The 18,759-nt window shown below is 40.4% G+C and overlaps 1 protein-coding gene across 2 annotated transcripts in view; it reads right to left on the bottom strand.

Annotated features, from left to right (window-relative positions):
* Positions 1-330: 330 nt before the first annotated feature.
* pld1b (phospholipase D1b) overlaps positions 331-18,759 on the bottom strand; it is an 83,334-nt gene continuing 64,905 nt past the window's right edge. For both annotated transcript variants that reach the window (XM_038304409.1, XM_038304408.1), the window contains exons 15-26: positions 17,768-17,981; positions 13,133-13,261; positions 12,924-13,042; positions 12,476-12,589; positions 9,666-9,776; positions 7,580-7,668; positions 6,856-6,969; positions 6,723-6,772; positions 6,504-6,638; positions 6,275-6,428; positions 3,891-4,008; positions 331-2,941 (exon numbers count right to left, since the gene is read on the bottom strand). In XM_038304409.1, coding sequence (XP_038160337.1) covers positions 2,717-2,941; positions 3,891-4,008; positions 6,275-6,428; positions 6,504-6,638; positions 6,723-6,772; positions 6,856-6,969; positions 7,580-7,668; positions 9,666-9,776; positions 12,476-12,589; positions 12,924-13,042; positions 13,133-13,261; positions 17,768-17,981 — 1,572 coding nt within the window. In that variant the 3' untranslated portion in view covers positions 331-2,716. The remainder of the gene's footprint in view (positions 2,942-3,890; positions 4,009-6,274; positions 6,429-6,503; positions 6,639-6,722; positions 6,773-6,855; positions 6,970-7,579; positions 7,669-9,665; positions 9,777-12,475; positions 12,590-12,923; positions 13,043-13,132; positions 13,262-17,767; positions 17,982-18,759) is intronic.

Here is an 18,759-nt window from a genome sequence, read left to right on the forward strand (position 1 = left end):
TTTCCTGTTTTTACAAAGGTTCTGTCAGTAACTTCTTAATTCTCCTCTCTGGCAGCAATCAAGTCTGATTTTGGCTGGTGGATTTGAGCCAGAGAAATGTCACTTAAAAACAGAATCATGATTTAAGAAGCTGGCAGTTCTACATAATCAAAAGAAAGGATTATATAAATGTATACCCTAAGAAATTAACTTCTAAAACGCAAAAATATATTCAGCATTTAATCAGGTTTTCTTTCTCTGATGTTTTATACAGTATTGAGCAAATGTAACCCCCTTGTTCCTTTTAAACAAATATTAAAGAGAAAGAGAAGAAATGAGAAAATCCTCATGTCAATGCCATCCTTCCCACATTTATTTAGTCTGACCAAAGCAACACAAAGTGAAACAGTCTGTGCAAATAGTGCATTTCCAGAGAGACACAGCGATCAAAGATTGAACAGAGAAAAATTAAAGACACAAGCTTATCAGAGCGTCTGCAGCCTGGACGCCCCATCAGAAGATCTCTATGAGTTTCAGTTTGTGTAAAGCAGCAAAATGTCACCGTTTTAAGAAAATTAGAAGCACGAGAGTGAGAGGTAGAGGCAGCGAGAGGTAGAGAAGACAGATAAAAATAATAACCATTTAGGTTTAAGGTTTAGACAGGCACACCGTTTAGCATCAATCATGGCTTTAGAGGAAACCTAGCAGGCTTCATGCTGGGATCTGCTGGAAGTAATGGCAACACACTGCTGTCATGCTGTCAGCTACATGGCTCCTTCTTCTTTTTTTTTATCAAACTTGCAGCTTCATGCAGATAAACAGGCAGACAGGAACGACTCCTACAAAGATCAAGGCTGCAGTGAGGAGAAACTTACATTTCATTCTCAAAAAAGAGATAACCTTGAAGTATTTTTAAACCTGCAGAGATCAGCCAATTATTTCTTGCCACTAGGGGGCAGCAAAAAACAAACTACAAAACTGATATATTACATCTATGGAAACACATTAGGCTTTTAACTTGGGTTTTTGGCCAAAAATAAGGACTTTTCCAAAATTAAGAATATATATTAATCTTGATTAAATCAGGAAACTTAAAGCTTATTAATAAAAGAAAAAGGAAACAAAGTTTAAGCTGAACTTAAAGTTTGAATCTGAAAGTAAAATGAAAATAAAATAAAAAGCTCTAAGATTAATAAAAAGTTAAACATGTAAATTCTCAATTTAATTAAACTTAAACTGAACTCATTCTACCTTTCTTTCTTTTTTTAAATTTCACATCTTCAGATTGAGCATTTTTGACAACTTAGTTAAAGTTAAAGGCTAAGAAAAAAAATGTCAGTATAGAAAAAAATAAAAAAATATATTTCTTTGCATTTGTCTCCTTTATGTCCTGCAGGAGAAACCAGCTCAATTCCTTTATGATCTAATTAAATAAAAAAAAATATTATTCTAAAGCCAATTGGACCCCAAAAAAAAGAAGCAGAAACACCAATTTCTCCGTTTGACCACATTTTAAGGCAGGAGGAAACTCTAAAAAACATAAATGAACACAAATAGTGACGCCCCCACCCCCCCACATCTGGAAAATAAATATTAGACATTTATGACGTCAGTATGCCGGACTTTTATGCCACTTTGCTGCCATCTAGTGGCCCGAAAAATGACTGCAGGTTCAAAGATTTTAAAGCAGCTGCTCCTTCACTGAATAAATGTTAATAACACATCAGTAACGAAAGGCTCCACTGGACTCATGCAGCACGACAAGGAAAAACACAATCTGATCTTGGATCAGTTAGGTAGTCTTGGAGGCAAAACTGTTGATTTTTTTTGGAATGAAAAGAAAAACAAAAGATAAACAGATCTAAATTAAAGAGATACATGCATAATATAATCTCTACGCAGATGTAGCACATCACATATAGAGAACAAGTCATTTAAGGCGTAATCCACAGTCTGAGGAATGTAAATGTGTGCTGGGATCTTTGTTTTGGCACTTTGAAAAATAACAGTTAAATACGAGACAAGTTTGATCTTCTTCTTCATCTTTTTTAATCCAGTTAGTGTCTTTTTTTTTTAGCAAACAAGCTGCGTTTCCCAGCCTCGGATGATGCATAGGGGGGGCAGCAGGAGCAGAGCTGCACAGTCAGTATCCGACCAGGAGGAAGCAGACTTTCAGGCATGGTGGAGTTTAACTCTGCGTCTGCTGGGCAGTGTTTCCACCTGATCGGGATGATGATGATGATAGACTTGAGGCCAAGCTGGTGGAGGTTTTACAGTGACACGGACCCCTGACCGCAGCAGCTGGTTGATTCATAGTTTGAACAAAGAAAGGGTTTCTAGTACAGCCCGCTGTTTTGGAGAAAATCTGGCATCTCTGAAGATAAACTGGTCATTCCTCCGTTTCCCTGGAATGTGAAGGGATGATTTTTCCAGAGGAGCTTTAGAGAAAGAAAACGGCTGCTTTAACTGTAGTGTCATTTGGGTTATTTTACCCAGGGTTGAGCCTTGCAGGCAGATTTTCTTGCTCTTATTTATCCATTTTTTTCTCACTAATGTGTTTCTGTCTTTGGCAATGCCTAATCATCAGGCTGGATCTCCGGCGGGTTGATTAGTGTTAATTGAGCACGGGGACGTGGATCTGAACCCAGCTGCTTCCTGCCTTCATGTGATTCAAGCCTGAACAGTCGTTTTCTTTCGGACCTCCAACATGGCGTCAGCGATGAATCAGACAGGCTCCTCAGGTCCACACCTCCATGGGAACCATGGCCTCCTTGGAGCCGATGGGAGGGAGAAGGTTCTGTTCGCTCATGAAGTACAGAGGGAACTGGACCAGGAAGCCGCGGATCTTCTTGAGCTCCTCCCGAGCCTGAGCAGGGTCCTCTTTGGCTAGAGCCGGCTTGGCCAGGAAACCCTCCAGCTCCGACATGCTGCGGACATCGCTGGACGGCAGACAGCAGAAAACCTGGAGGAGTCAGAGAGAAGGAATGGAGTGGGTCACATAAAAACACACCCAGCAAAATAACACTGGTCCAGTCCGTTCCATGTCTCTGAGTTAGGAGGAAATCTAGACGTGAGTCCACAAACACTCTAGTAAGGAAAGCTTATTTCTATATCATTTTTGAAAGTTTGCGTAAATCTCGTCTCCACTTAATAAAAAAAATGCACATGCACAACCCTGTACCTGCTCCACAGAGGGAACACCTATTAAATGCTTGTGAGAGCGTTCCCCTCGTGCACGCTCTGTTTAAAAGTTGCTGCTTGCATCGATCATACAAGCTTAGTTTCCAAAAGAAGATTTGCTATTTTTCCACTATGTCAAACTCACCAGTGGTTAGTGAAAATGGGGACGAGCAGAAACTACATACATGTTATTCTAGCATTTGACAATTTCCATGAGCCCTTCAACGATTTAATAACTACTGTAAATTAAGTTGGAAAAAAGATAACCAAGTTAAGAAAAAAGGTAAATGGCAAACTGAAAAGTTAAAAAGTAAAGTTAAAAATGTAATAAGCAAATGAGTAAAAGATATCAGTGCCTGTTATAAGAATTAATGTCATTAAGGATATGTTGTAACAAAAAAATGTGTTCCTTTCACTCTGAGTGTTTTCATGAACCTCTTTTGGACCACTTTTGTTATTTTTCTCAACATATTAGGGCATGTGGCCGTTTCTTGTTATGACATTTAGCTTCATTTTGCTATAAAAATATGAATATTTTTGAATGTTACAAAAGTAATAAGGTACTGTCCTCTAAGAAAGCTGACTGATCAACACCATTCAGCTCTGATTAGCTCCCAGGGGCCCAAAACATTCAGGATCCTCCAGTTCAATCCCCAACATTAGAGCCTTTCCAGGATCTTAGGGCCGTTCAGTTCGCGGTGGCAGAGCAGGGGGCAGGACGACGGACTCACCTTCTGGTAGATGGAGGCGTTTTTGGCACAGGTGGTTATCCAGGTGTCCTTGTAGAACTGGTCGCTGATGGGATCGGACACGTCGATGGACGGGTCGGACTTGGCCCCGAGGACCATCCTGAGGGAAGATTAGGAAGAGTTTCAGAAACAGAGGAACACTAACCTGATCTAAGGTCAGCTTTAGAGAAGCAAACCTGCAGAACTCTTAACATGGAGAGAAATAATAAAATCAGAGCAAAGGATGAATGCTTCTTTGCCTGAGGACCAAATAACGTTTGTCTGAATGCGGCGAATCGCTGCAGCTGATACTTGACATTGGTCGGCGGTGGTGGCCAAGGTTCATGCCCAAGGTTCTGAGTTCAAATACCACAGCATAAGAAATTAATTTAACTCTTAATGGCTCTTCTAAATGATTTAATGTAAAATATGGAAATAACATCTACAACAGCAGGGAAACAAGTAGTACAAACTTTTTATACGTATATGGGGGAATGTCGGCCTAGTGGTTAAAGCAGTGAGCTTGTGCTCTGAGAAGGTTGCAAGTACTCGGTTTGATCCCCACAGCCTCCACTCTGGGTCCCTGAGCAAGACCTTTAACCCCACACTGCTCCCTGGGCGCCACGTGATGGCAGCCCACTGCTCCCCAAGGGGGATGGGTTAAATGCAGAGAGTGAATCTCCCCATTGTGGGACAATAAAGGGATTTACATATTTTAGTTCAACTATGAGCTTTAAATCTTTAGCAAGGCTAACTATTCTTCTTCTACAATATCAATCTTTTTGTTTCCTGTTTTAAAGGTTAAATTATGTTTGTTCTTCTTAATTGATGCAGTAAATAAATAGTAATCTTGCTTCCAAGCCTTTATTTTGGCTCTTGACATTTCGTTTTAGAGCAGGAAGCATGTCTCTCTAAACTGAGAAGGTTGCATCTGGTGTGGATGGAAGTAGGGTGAGCGACATATACTTGATGTATCTCGATTTTTCGCATTCACAGTCGATAAAATGACTCTATAGCAACCATCGAGTACAAATCCACATGACGACCTTTCACTGAGAGTTTTATTTTTCCCCACACACTTTGAATGCATCATAAACTCCTCCTCCAAACAGGATTACTTTCTACAATACAGTGAACGGAATATGGCGACAGCAGGTGTTTCAGCTGAGCAATATACAGCAGCGGTTTGATTTCACGCCCAGGAAGTCGGACCAAAGGCGCTAATTTGTAAGACGTGCTGCAAAAACTATTGCAGAAGCAGTGCAAATTTATCCCACCACCTAAAAAGTTATCTGCTGCAAAAAGAAGAATGTTGTAAACTCAGCTTTTCAGCGTCTGCCTGAACACAAATTAATACGTTAAATAAGTCAGCTGTGAATCCCATATGAGAGAGAAAGGAACAGATGGAGGGAAATCACAGAGACTATTTATTTCCTTATTTAAATGCTTTTTAGATGCTCTAATACTCCTGTGTCTGAATTTTACAACTTTCTGTGCTTCTTTATAATTCCCAGCATGTAAAGATCAATGCTAATAGTCTGGAGATGTTCTAATAACGCTCACATTTTTCGACAGTATTTACACTTTTGTTTCTGTAATTTAAGATCAATTTCTTTTTTCATCCTGCATTTCTTTTTATTATAAAAAAAGCCCTGTCGCTAAAAGCATGGTTAAAGCTGGTTTATACTCAGAAACCAGGTCGTCTGCGTGTGTGTCGCAGTGATGGTAAATATGCCCCGCCCCTTCTGCAAACACTCTGCTGCATCACTCCAAAACTGTAGGTGACTGCAGACAGGAGGCCTCTGATTGGTCAAATCTACCTCCACTCTACACTAAGCGTATTTCCTGTTTGGCACCATACTAGCTTGTTTTGTTTGTATGACCACCATTGTGGAAAACGACTCCTGAAAATGGACCAGCTAGAAGAGCAAGGTGTGTGAGAACGTTGGGACCCTTTTTCCACCTGGATCCCCGCTCTTTTTGGCCTTCATGTCCCTCCGTTGTCGAAAAAACTTGCCCCCATTTTCCTCACCGCCTCGGCCGTATCCAGACCCACAGCTAGTTCCTGATTGTCCCTCTTGCTTTGTGGCGTGGAATAACATAGCACAGACCACGCTTCAATATTGGGCATGAATCAAAAATGTCTGCTTCAAACTCACTGGGAACCACTGTTGCTCGAGTATAACTAGGCCTTTAGTGTGAGGGATTGCCTTCTAGTCAATGAGTCGATGCAATCAACTGGTTTTCCTTAGTTAGAAAACTTTGACTCAATCTGATCAACTGTAAAGTGCCTTGGGACGACACGTTTAGTGAATTGGAGCCATATAAATGAACTGAATTGATTTGAATTCATATCTCCCAGCCCTAGATGGAAGGCGAGTCGCTACCTGAAGCAGTGGAGGCGCAGCTGCAGGGCGTACTTCCCGGCCTTGTACGGCTGCCCGTCCATCACGCCATCCACCGTCTCTGAGTCCTCCACGATCACCGCCACCTCGCTGTCCCTCTTCCCCAGCATGCTGCGGTCGTTGATGTTAGCAGAGCCTGCAGACGGAAAGAGTCATTAGCAGCCGTTGATCCAGCATTCTGACACGGCCATGGATGCAGAGCAGTGTTTACCGATGATGACGGTGTTGTCGTCGGCGATGAGCATCTTGCTGTGGACGTAGATGAGCTCGGTGACCAGCGTGCCCTCCAGCTCGGCGTGGGTCCTCAGACCGGCGAAGGAGATGTAGTTTATCCACTGCCCCCCCACTGAACACCACAAACCAGACACCGTTAGATCTTCTCTGCTTGTTAACACTGATTGGTCTCCAACACTCAGAGTGGATGACTTACTCTCTTTCTGCAACTGGGCGATGATGGAGCGATCTCCTTTAATCATGGTTCTGCACAGATAAAAGTAGAGGATCCATCAGAGAAGTGGAACCACGACCCGCCTGGCGTTCAGCGGTGGGCTGGGAACACCCACCTGTAGTTGAAGTGCATCACGGCCTGGATGGCGCTGCCCCCCCCGGTGTTGATGTTGCCTTCAAAGCCCGGCAGCAGAGGCGTCACCACGTAAACACGGTACTTCTCACCATTTCTACAAACCAAAAAAACCATCTAAAGGTTCATCAAAGCAGGAGCAGATCAAAGTGTTCAATGACGTCTTTGTTAAAACTCTTCTTTTCCTGATCAGTAAATCCTTCAGGTTTGTCTCTACTAGCTTTGCTGTTTCTGATGGTTAAACCAAAATCTGGGCAGTTTAAAGCTACGTTCACACGTTCACAGCAAAAAAGCTTCTGCTGTTTCATTTTTGATGCATTTACACATTAAGCTCCGACGCGCCTCAAGAGAAGCTTTGATGCTCCTGAGGCGTGTTCAGTAAAGTGTGTCCAGATGCGGCTGATCAATGGTGTAACGACACAACAATACGCCCATAAGCAACATTATGTGGGTAGGATCCATATGAAGTGCAACACGTGATAAAGGTTCAGGATACAGCGACAGTTCTATAAATCGGCCAAGGAGATACAATTATGCAATTCTCATTGGCATATCATTACACAACACAGACGGAAAAATAGTGGCTGCTCTGTCACCAATGGTTCCATCCAAGGTGCGCAGCCACTATTTTGGTGTGATAACTTAGTATACGTTTCTACTACGTGGGAAATTAAAACAGAGATCCAACGCTGGCGGTTTCACTCTACCTGTAGGCCTTGATGATGCGTTCTGCTATAGCATCTCCTATCTTGTTGTAGACAAGCTTGTTTTCTGCGCAGCTGATGAAGAACTGATTCTGAAAAGAAAAAGTGAATCATACATCAGGTGTGAAATGAATCCTTAATGCTTAAAGAAATGTACATTCTTGACTTGTTCGGGATAAAACCCTCCCTGCTGCAGACTGAACAAATATGTTTTTTGTAAAACATATTAGTTAGTGTCATAGGGAAGCGGCTGTTCCAATCATTGCATTTCCAAATTCTCCCAAGCTTGCCCGACTTTACACGAGTGAATAAAGTGAATGCGATTGGTCGATTATCAAGGGGGCGGGATCAGTGGCACGGGAAGGGGGGTGCTGCGGGGGCTGCAGCCTCCCTCGTCATAGCATCAGCCCCCCATGGTGGGGGGCTGTGGAGTAACATAATATTGTACTTAAAAACATGAAATTATTTATGTATTTATTTTTTAAAAGACTGTATTTGACATGGAATTAAAATGATGGGCTGTATATAAGATATAAACAAATGATTCATTATTTTAATATTTCATAAAAAACTAGGCAACTCCCCCTGAAGTGCTTCCGTCACCTCACATTCGTTTAGGCATGGCTAGCAATAGGCAGCAGAAACGTATTTCTGACTATTTCGAGGTGAGAAATGGTTTTAATTCCCCTATACGCTAGAATAAGGCTGCATATCACTAAATATTATGTCTGTATTAAGCTATTTAGTGATAAAATATGAAATTAGTTAATTTTTTTTTGTGTGTGTGTTTTTTGTTTCAGATATGAAATCATTCCCCATATCCATAGTCGAATGGACTTTCAAGACGTTCAATGCTGAGTTTAGGCGATATTTAGGCCATGTTTTATTCAAGTATTCCTGATCCTGTTGATTGGGAGCTGTTGTTTGTTTCGAATGATTAAAAGAGAAGAAATAAAGTTTAAAATGTTCATGCTTTGTTCCGATGCATTTTAAATGGCAGTTTTTGGCGACAAATGTAGGCCTACAATATTATGTTAAAAACGTCAACCACAGCCCTCAACATAATGACGTCATGTGTTTTCCAACCCATCCATCAGCCCCCCTCGCTTGAAACAGCTTCCAGCGCGCCTGGGCAGGATTGTTGTGGCGGTTTCTCGGGAGCATCTTGCTAACCAGTTAGCAACTTAATGCTAGTAGGTTCCCAATGGGAAATTCCATTGGGACCAAGTAGCACTAAATTGGTGACTTAGAAACGACACTGTCAAGGAACGCTATGGACAGAGGAAACATGCAAGAGGAGGAGAGTTTAGTGTCAGAGGTCGTGGATGAGTCTCCTCTGTCATACATTTTTTGGGGGGAAAGAGAAGTTTGACGCCAGGGTGGCAGAAGCTTGGTTTGGTGTAGAAGGCTTCCAGCCGTACATGTTTGAGCCCTTGGCTCAAATATGTATGGCATACTACAATATGCAATTTATCTAAAATGTAAAAAAAAAAAAAAAATTAAATGTTCAAATCAAAAAGTTGTTAAGCCATAAGCTGTGATAATCATTTTTTGGCATTAGGTTAAAGCCGATGTTAAAGCTGGTTTACTTTGAAACTGTAGAAGCGTACAGGCTGCTGCATGCCTGTACATTCTCTGCAGGATCAGCATCGTGGGCCATGAAGGACCAGACTTCAACAGGATCACAAATGCTAGCTTAGCCAGTGTGCAAATAAACTATAAATGACTAAAATATGATCCAAATTGATATTATTTGAAATTTGTCTGGGTTATTATTATTTTAAAGCAAGAAAAATCCAGAAATCCATTATTGGCAACAGAAATACTTGGTCTGGATTCCAGGCCCAACCACTATGGCGTCCACATGGAGCATTTCAGAGATCAATACTTTTAGAGTATCGATACGTTTGACCCCCCCACATATATACAGAATACACTGTAGCTGAAAGCGAAGGCGATCATACAACATAAAATATAAAAATGAAAAATAAAAAATAGTGCTAAACACTGGTGCTTTCTCATCTATTGCATGACACCTTCATACATCTCCAGTCTCTTAAAAAGACCCAGTAGTCCAACAGAAACACACCTCAATGTAGATGAAGTGCTTGCTGTTCTCGATGGCGTGGACGTAAGCGTTATGGATGGACTCCTCATGGTATTTGATACCAGCCGACCAATCTGACGCAGAGCGAAGCACCTGAGGAAAGTAGGTTTAACACAAGGAAAGATCAACAAGAGGAACAACTTTTAACCAGGCAATAAATCTAAATATGATTTGGGTTTGAATGTATTGAGGATTACAATTCCCACAATTCAATGAATAGCTTATAAAATAATTATTTAAATGTCTCAATCATGTATTAAAATATAAATACGCAACTAATTCTATGGGCCTAACCTAAATATATAGATTTTATCTTCTGAAGTAAATATAATAAGTTCATGATGTAATGTTTCTGCGCTCAAGTGCACTGTGAATTAGTTTGTTACACATCCATCAAGGAGGCAGGTCTAATATTAAACATCAATATTTAGTTTAAATCTTGACTTTAACCCCTAGAACCCTACGGACCCACCGGTGGGTCCAGCTGCTACATGACCTCGTAATTTTACCAAACCCCCAGTATTGATGTAAAAAACATATTTGGCACAGTTTGGTGACATTTATGGATAAATGTGCCAAAACGGCCTCTCCGCCTAAGAAATTTCTCACTAATACCATTCTAAAATAAATATGATTCATCTGATTGAGTCCACATTTTGTATATTTTTACACAACATTTAGATTTGAAAGTCTGTACTACTTTTTTGTGCTATAGATAATATTTTGGTAGTGTTTTGCAATGTTTATTTCAAAGACAATTTTGGCGAGGTTCAAAAAATGCAAAATATTTTGTATTTTGTCCCTAATATTTCAGGCAGGGTCAAAGCTACAATGGTGCTGACACCAGAAAACCATTCTATGACATCTTACCTTTACAGACGTACCAAAAGTTTCTTCTTAAATCTAATAGCTGTGAGGCTATAAGTTATTTACTTTTGTGTGTTTTTGTCAGGCAGAAATTTATTTATACCCCCTTAGGGTGTAAGAGGTTAAGTAAAAGAAAACCAGGAAGAAGTTTTTTTCTTTTCATCTCGCTCAGTGAGAATCAGCCAATCAGACATCAGTGTTTCTATGGAAGCGGCCCTAGACCCGCCTCTTTGACTTTGATGGATGTGTGACAGTTAAATTCATGCTGTTTAAGTGCACACATTAAAAACACTAATTATTCTATTAAATCATTAAATATTTAAATCTACCTTTTAAAATTAAATCAATATATCTAACTGAAGACATATATAATTAATGCCACATTTTAATAATTATTTCATACGTAAATCAGTTTTTGCATTGCAGCACTCATTACCTTCCATATGACTGCAGTTACTGGACACCTGTGTTATTTTTGATCAATCTTGTGAGGAAGGAAAATATTGCAAAGCTTATTTATAACATAAACAAATATCATGTAAACTGCTAAAACTCACTAAACCATTGGAGGTAAGGCATGGGTGTTGCGATACGATATGTGTAAAATACGATATTATCACTATATTTCAATATAGCAATATATATTGTGTTATTTTTATTGCTATCAAAATTGAAAACATAGATAAAAAAGCAACCTCTGTAAATGGGCTCCAAAGCAATATCTGCCAGAGTGTCGGTAAAAAGGCAGCCCATTATCCCTCAGTTTTAGCTTTAAAAAAATAAATACTAGGAACTAAAATATTAATATTATATCAGGCAGCCAAAAATCATGATATATTGCCAAAATGATTTCCACACTCATATAAACTATTTTATTAAATATTGCAAACAGGCACCACATAATTGAAAGTTATATTTAAAGACTGTTTCATAAAAATTCAGAATCAAGAACAGAACTTAACCTATTTACACTGTTTCCCTGAAAAATCACATAAATTATAAATAATTTCAGATACTAGTACAAAGCCCTGTGGGATGCCAAAAAAAAGAAAAAGGAGTAAATGAATCCTCCAATTTCTGACTATTAGGTATTAACCAATGACAGATGAATTAATTGTATTCTATGTTTTTTTTTTTTGGAGTTGGCATCAACCTCAAGGGAAAAAAAATTAACCAGCGGAAAAACGTTCCTTATTGTTAATTTTAAAGGTATAGAGGTCGATCTTTTATTTCCAGGTGGATCATCTCAATAAGTGGTCCTCCTAATTGTCAATCATTCTGGTGATATGTTTACGTAAGGCTGTCCTACGTCCCCTTCCTGTTAGCTATCTTTTTCTGCGCCTCTCAGGCGTATATGTGTGGTGAGCTACAGTTTCAGACAGTCATTGAATCTCACCTTTCTCACCGTGGTTCTTTGAAAATGGCCGAGGTTCGTAAAAGAAAAAGTGTCTACAAAGATAATAAGAAAAGAAAAGCCTCAGAAGAGGCAGATATATCCCAGAATGCTTTGTACGGCGAGCTCTCCTCGCAAAGCATTCTGGGATTTGCTGTCACAGCAGCCTGCTCTCACCATAGGCTGTTGGGTCACTACAGCGGCGACTAATAACAAAGATGGCGCAGGCACCACGCAGTGGAGGAGGAGTTACATAACCAAAAGACAGTGATCATATGTCTGAACGGTCGGTTAACTGAGCTCACTATAGATTCCACTATATATTCCCTGCTCTATATAGTGATTGAGGGATTTAGGGGTTAGAGCAGATGTTCAGACACAGTAAGCTTGTATGAGATATGAGAACAGCAACTTCTAAACAGAGGATCCTCCACAATACCTTTAATGTTCAGTTTAACCAAACAAAACCAGTTTAATAGCATCCGGTCTTTCAGTTAATAACAAGCAGAATTCCCAGGAACTAAATCCAAACCTGCACTTTAGTGGTGACGCAGTTGGGAACCTGGTATGGTAGCTCTCCAGCTGTGCTGTGGGACTTTGGCAGCAGGTAGGGATATGATAACGATCTGTATTTGGGCTTCATGATCTATTAATAGAGAAATAAACTGATTCAGATGGACAACTCATATGCAAACAAAAAAAATCCCTCTGAAAAAGATTTTACTGCAAAACAAAATCCAAAGAAACTATTTAAAAGCCTAAAGTAATGCTGATAAGCTACTGCTAAGGACAAATAAAACATTCTGAATAACTGGAGGAAGAATAATATAAAAAGTTGGATAAAGAAATTAAGATAAGACTAAGATATTAATGTTAAATGATTTAGCTGGTTTCTTTCTCTAACATTCTTCTAATGTTAAAGACGTCCTTATCTTTAGTTAATTAATTTATTGTTTCAGAAAAAAACTAACACAACTAACCTTGTTGAAATTCCAGCGCTGGATAAAGTGTCGAGCCACGTCTCGAGCCGCCTTCCCATGAACGACAGAAGCGATGTCATGCCACGGCATTCTGGGAGTTTTATGTCTGTCTATGAAATCTAAACGAGAATAAAAAAGACGGCTCATAAGGATCTGAAAATGAAATAAATCGATGGTGTTGGACACGCAGACCTCAGATGAATACTTACCATCAAAAGGTTTGTCCAGCTGGATCCAGTCCTTGTACACAAAGTTGCAGTAGTCTTTGCCGTGCCAGAACCTCGTGTCTCCAAACAGATCTCCCACACCTGTATGAAGACTTCGCACAGACTGCTTCCCTAAAAGGAAGAAACAATTTATAAACATTTACTTTAAAAATCAGCCCAGATTATGACGGCAATGCTGATTGGAAACAGATTTTTTAATGAAGTTCTTATTCTAGCAATAAGAACTGAAAGTTACCAGTAGTAGTTACTATAACTAATAGACTTTAAAAAAGGCTCATAAGCCTAAAACATGATCAATAAACCAGAACACAAAAAGTAAAATGGCTACGATAACTATCTATGAGTTATCAATCGGTCTGTCTTTAACAGAAAAACCTTAGCCTGATTCGACGTCCAAACTATAAAAAATGTTTTCATACAATGTATTCAAACAATTGGTTTCAGCTATATGCAAATATTCGCTTCCTTATTCACAATTTTAAAGGCTTTTTTTGGGGGTTTAATAAAATAAGATTGGCAAATTTAATACAATCAAATTTTTTAGATCAGCCACATCCAGGAAAAACAGGCACATCTGTCACAGCTTGACGGTTTAGACCAGCGTATGGCTGACGTATGAAAAATCAGGCAAAAACGCTGGCATACGTTGGATAAGTTATGGGTGAGTTTTGTATAATTTATCAGCACGCTGAAGCATGCAGGTACACGGCGGCATACGGCGATGCATGCCAGCCTTTTTCATACATGGGCCATAAGTTACAGGTAAGTTAAGTGATTGTTGACATACATTAAGTGTCGTGGCATCCAGCTTATCCAGAACCTAACTTGTGTATAACTGATGCGTAACTTATCAAGAACTTCTCTCCATCGCATATCAAGGTATCTGACGTGTTCCAGACGAGCGCTGAACGTGTTTCTAACTTCCAGCTACTGTATAATGGCATATTGGCAGCGTTTTGGTATAAAGGAGCATCACAGGAGGAAACCATCTAACCTGACAACAGCCAGATGCATGTCTCGCTCCGCCTAGCTCCACTCACATACATCTGGGAACCCGCTCATTGAAAGTGATTTCCCCAACCGAATTTATGGTCTGTCCAATCAGGACGCAGGGTGGGTGTGTCTTCCATGTGACGTAGTGGAGAAGCGAGTTCTGTAAGTCGTTCGTCTATACTTTTTTAGTTGGCTTCTTTTTTTAAAATAAGTCTGCTGTGCACAATGTTGCCTTTTATCTGCACATTTTCATGGCACAAACGACATTGATCATTTACCGACATTGCGCTGATTCCACTGTTGCTATATCCAAGATGTCGGCTGTTCTGTTTTGTTTTTTTCCTGCGTAGCTCTCACAGCGTCACGGGTTAGCTTCGGTGTGAGTGGTTGAAATAGCACATCGATAAAGATGACAGACAAGTGGCTTATCCAATCATATGCAAGGAGTTTTGATAAGGCCCAGCCTTCAGTAAAGGCAATTCCTATGGCGGTGTCCCAGATGTATGTGAGTGGAGCTAGGCGGAGCAAGACATGCATCTGGCTGTTGTCAGGTTAGAAACCATCAGTTCTCCTCCAGACTTCATCCCCATCATAGGGTGAGCCAGAAGGTGAGGGAGATGGATCCTCCCTGCGCTCACGCCCACCACCAACAAACTAGCAGACATGATGCTGAATCTGCTGAGACTGCAAACCTTCTTTCTTTCTTTCTTTTAATTTTTTGGTTGGTGATAAACAGCAGCTAGGTTAATACCGCGATCAAATAAATCTCTTAATGCAGACTGGGCACCTCTGTGGGCATCCCTGCCCCCACCAGGACACTGGCTTGTCCATCATTTCATGGGCGTTACGCTGCCGTGAGTTATGCATAAGTTAGGCTGTCGTTGGGCATAAGTTCTGGACTCGTTATGAATATGCTATGTATACACCCAAAATTGAAAAAATAAATAGAAAGTTCAGCGTATGCCAGGGTTTTAGGAGATTCTGGGATATTAGGCATACGCTGGCTAAGTCGGCAAGGTTTGACAGGTTCTTAACCTAGAGGATGTTTGAGCTTTAATGAAATGTTCAGGTTACTTGTTCACCATATTTGGCCCTGCAGAACAATCTTTACTGAGGTATAATACTCCAGTTTGACTCCGCTAAACCAGTTCTGTTAAAAAAAACATCCTACATCGTCTGCCTTGAGGGATTGAGATCTATATGTATAAAGAAGTGCGAAGTCCACCTGATCGCATATGTAATGTTCCAGATGGTCTCTGTTCAAAAGGAAGGATCAACCTTTGACAATAGAAACAAAGCAAAGGTTGTCAGGTAGAGGTCAAATCCACAACAATGCATGCTGGGAAACAGGAAGCCTCTGGCCATCATGCTTCCGGGTGGTCACTCCGACTCACCGGCCTGGCAGTGGCCGAGCGGCGTGGGCGCCCTCAGCTCCAGCAGCCTGCTGGGAATCAGTGTTTGCTGGCTGTTGATGCTGGAGGACCAACCTGAGCAGACCGCCCAAAGGACAGAGATAAATACCAACCATCCTCCACTGCCACAGCTACATCATGATGCTGAACTCAATCTACTTTTTATGCAAATTGAAAAAATAAATCCTCTAAAATTGTTCTATGCTGGATTTTATATTATTGAACATTATTAGTGAACGCCTCAGAAACACTTGTCTAGTTAGTGTAATGACACTGGTCATTATAAAGGATACAAGAAAGCCTGGCTGCTCAGGAGCAAAGTATGAAGTTAAAGGTTTTAATTTAAAGGAGGGGTCAATGATGTCTCATGTGGACCCGAAACTGATGCCAAAACAGAAACAACAACTTCAAATCTTGTTGAGAACTTTCTGGTTTACCGTCGCAGCTTTTATAGTCCTTACGGTAGAGGTCACACGTCTAAGGAAACATAAAGACGAATTCCATGAGGGTTTGGCTATACCACGGGCAGTGGCGGATCTAGGGGGTGGCTACTTGGGCTAAAGCCCCAGATCTCGCTTCTGAGCTGATCCGAGAAAAATGTGCAGTACTGGAATTCACCAATTGGTGGCAGCATGCGCAGGAAAGCAGCCTGTAGCATTCCCATACAGAAGAAGACGTTGTCACCACTAGCTGTTCCTAAACAAAGTGACGTCCCAGCTCTGACTGACTTCCAGACGTTCTTTGTCCCGGTGTTGTATGAAATTCTGTTCCCCTTGTGTCGGGAGCGCGCATTGTAGCCAGAGAGGCGGACATGAAGGATGGGACCATTTTCACGGCACTTCTGATCGATTTCTCACTAAAGACTACTCCTATAATGATGTCAATGTTGTAACATCCAGTTTAATCAGCAGCTGTTGTTTACAGAATTGTAAAATAACTAAATAAATGAGGTCCTTTAAGCTGTTTTGTGTTTTTTTTTTTTTTTTACGCCAAGATAATCGGCCTTTTTCCAACTTTTGTCCCTTCAGCCAGACAGAAATAAAAGTCAGTCACCAAACACAGTTTTCAAACTCGTATCATTTTTCATTGGTGATATAAGAGGATGGTAACCTGCTGATAGCAGGATTGAGATGAGAGTGAAGACTTTCTGCTAAATCCCGTTGTAATGTAAATAATCACAGATTACTGTATTAGGGGCATTTCTAGTATACTACATGCTATCACACATAAAAAGTTCTTAAAACTGGAAACAGTTGCTCTTTATTTCCCATAGATGTGGGAGGAGGAGAGGAGAGAATGGATATTTCAGCTGCCTGAAATAATCCGTTCCCCCTCAATAACATGGGAAGAAATTAATTCACCTGCAAGTCTTTAACTGTGTTTATTCCTCTCTTTATCAACAACAAACCCTGTTGATATGATGACATTTGATCCTTATTTGCCAGAGTTGTGAGAGGGGAATCATATATTTTAGCCACCTGATATAATCCGTTCTTCAGCTTGACCTCTTTACTCAAGTAAAAGTGAAAGTATGTAGTCCAAAAACTACTTAAAGTTTAAAACTATAAAGTAACTTTAAAAAAAAAAACAGCCAGATGCCACTATATGAATACAAAGCTCAATTTTTGGACTATTTCAAAAAAATCCTTTGAGATAGGGCCAAGGATGAGGGAGGTCTTGTTGGTCTCCGTCTCCCGATACGCTCTCGCCTGTGTCCGACCTTTCAGACATTTCAACATCTTTTTCTGAATCCAACATTGTAGCATGGCATAGACAATTCATGTTTGCAGTTTGAAGAACACCTGCTTGCTTCTGATGATTTCCTTTAGCTAACCAATGAGTGTTTGAGTTCTATGACTCATCCAATTACACTAGTTTTCACTAGATGTGAATGGAGCCAATGATCTGCATTGGATGGAGCACATGACGGGAAATAAATATTTATAAACATTAAACCGAAGCCAAGAGTAACGTTTGTTTTAAAAATGTAAGGAATAGAAAGTACGGATACTTGTGTGAAAATGTAATGAGTAGAAGTCAGAAGTAGGAAGAAAAATAAGTAATAGAGTAAAGTATAGATACCTAAAAAGTGTACTTAAGTAAAGTAACAAAGTATTTGTACTTCATTACTTTACACCTCTGTATATATATGTGTGTGTGTGTGTCAAACAGTCCTGACTGTATTAGTGCACAGAGACTCGCTCAGACTCACTCTGGTCTTCCTCCAGGTCGCTGTCACTGTCGCTGTCAACGCGAGCCAGTCCATGTTTCTGCAGGCGTTTCTTAATGCTCATCCTGGTCCTCTTAAACCTCCCCTGCCCCTTCAGCCTGGGCTGGTCTCCAGAGTCTGCCGCCGTCCGTTGGCTCCTGGGAGAGCTGGTGCTGCCATTGGCTGAAGCAGCGACGGTGGAGGAAACAGCCGCAGCCTAAATTAGTCAAAGATAACAGATGGAGCCTAAGTTTGGTTGATAATGTTGGTGATGCTGGCTGATTTAAAATAGGGGAATAGTAATCCCAGATTCAGGTAAAATTATTTGGTTTGTTTTGTTGCACAGTGCATGTAGAAGGGTAACTGGACACAACTATGTTTTTCGTTTGCTCCACTTAGAGTAGAATCTGAAGGAATCATTGTGCCATAAGCCAATATAATGATTTTGGGCATTGGGGTCTGATGTCAAAGGTGGTTTCTTTGAAACTCTAGAACCTTCTTCAACATGCAATCCTGCCCCCTCACCGTGCACAGAGCCACTGCTACATGCTGGTGCATTCACTTTTTAGTGCAAGCTCTGCAGGATCACCGCATCGAGGGCCCTGAAGGACCAGACTGCTGATAGCTAGGTGGACCTAATGGCTCTCTTAGAAACAGATTTTAAAAACAGACTTTCTGCAACATTTCTCTCTGAGGTTACAGGAATGACTTGGCGGTATCAGACTGGAACCACAGAGCATAGTTGGTTTCAACACAATCTAATTTAATCCAACTTAATCTACATTAATTCAAAAGCTAATCTGACCTCATTCTAAACTCGTCAAGATAAACTTTGCTTCTCAGACATCAAATCCAGGCTAACCTGTAAAATCATTGCACCATTCAATTGATTCTTGTTTTTGAATTTGTGTTTGCAGTTGCTTAATTATTTAAGTTTCACTAAATTAGTGTAGAGTTTAACTGAAATATGTTCTGAGTTGAAGGATTTTTGTTAA

This window comes from Cyprinodon tularosa, unplaced genomic scaffold, assembly GCF_016077235.1.
Source record: "Cyprinodon tularosa strain WSP-4 unplaced genomic scaffold, ASM1607723v1 ctg533, whole genome shotgun sequence".
NCBI classification, from domain to species: Eukaryota; Metazoa; Chordata; class Actinopteri; order Cyprinodontiformes; family Cyprinodontidae; genus Cyprinodon; species Cyprinodon tularosa.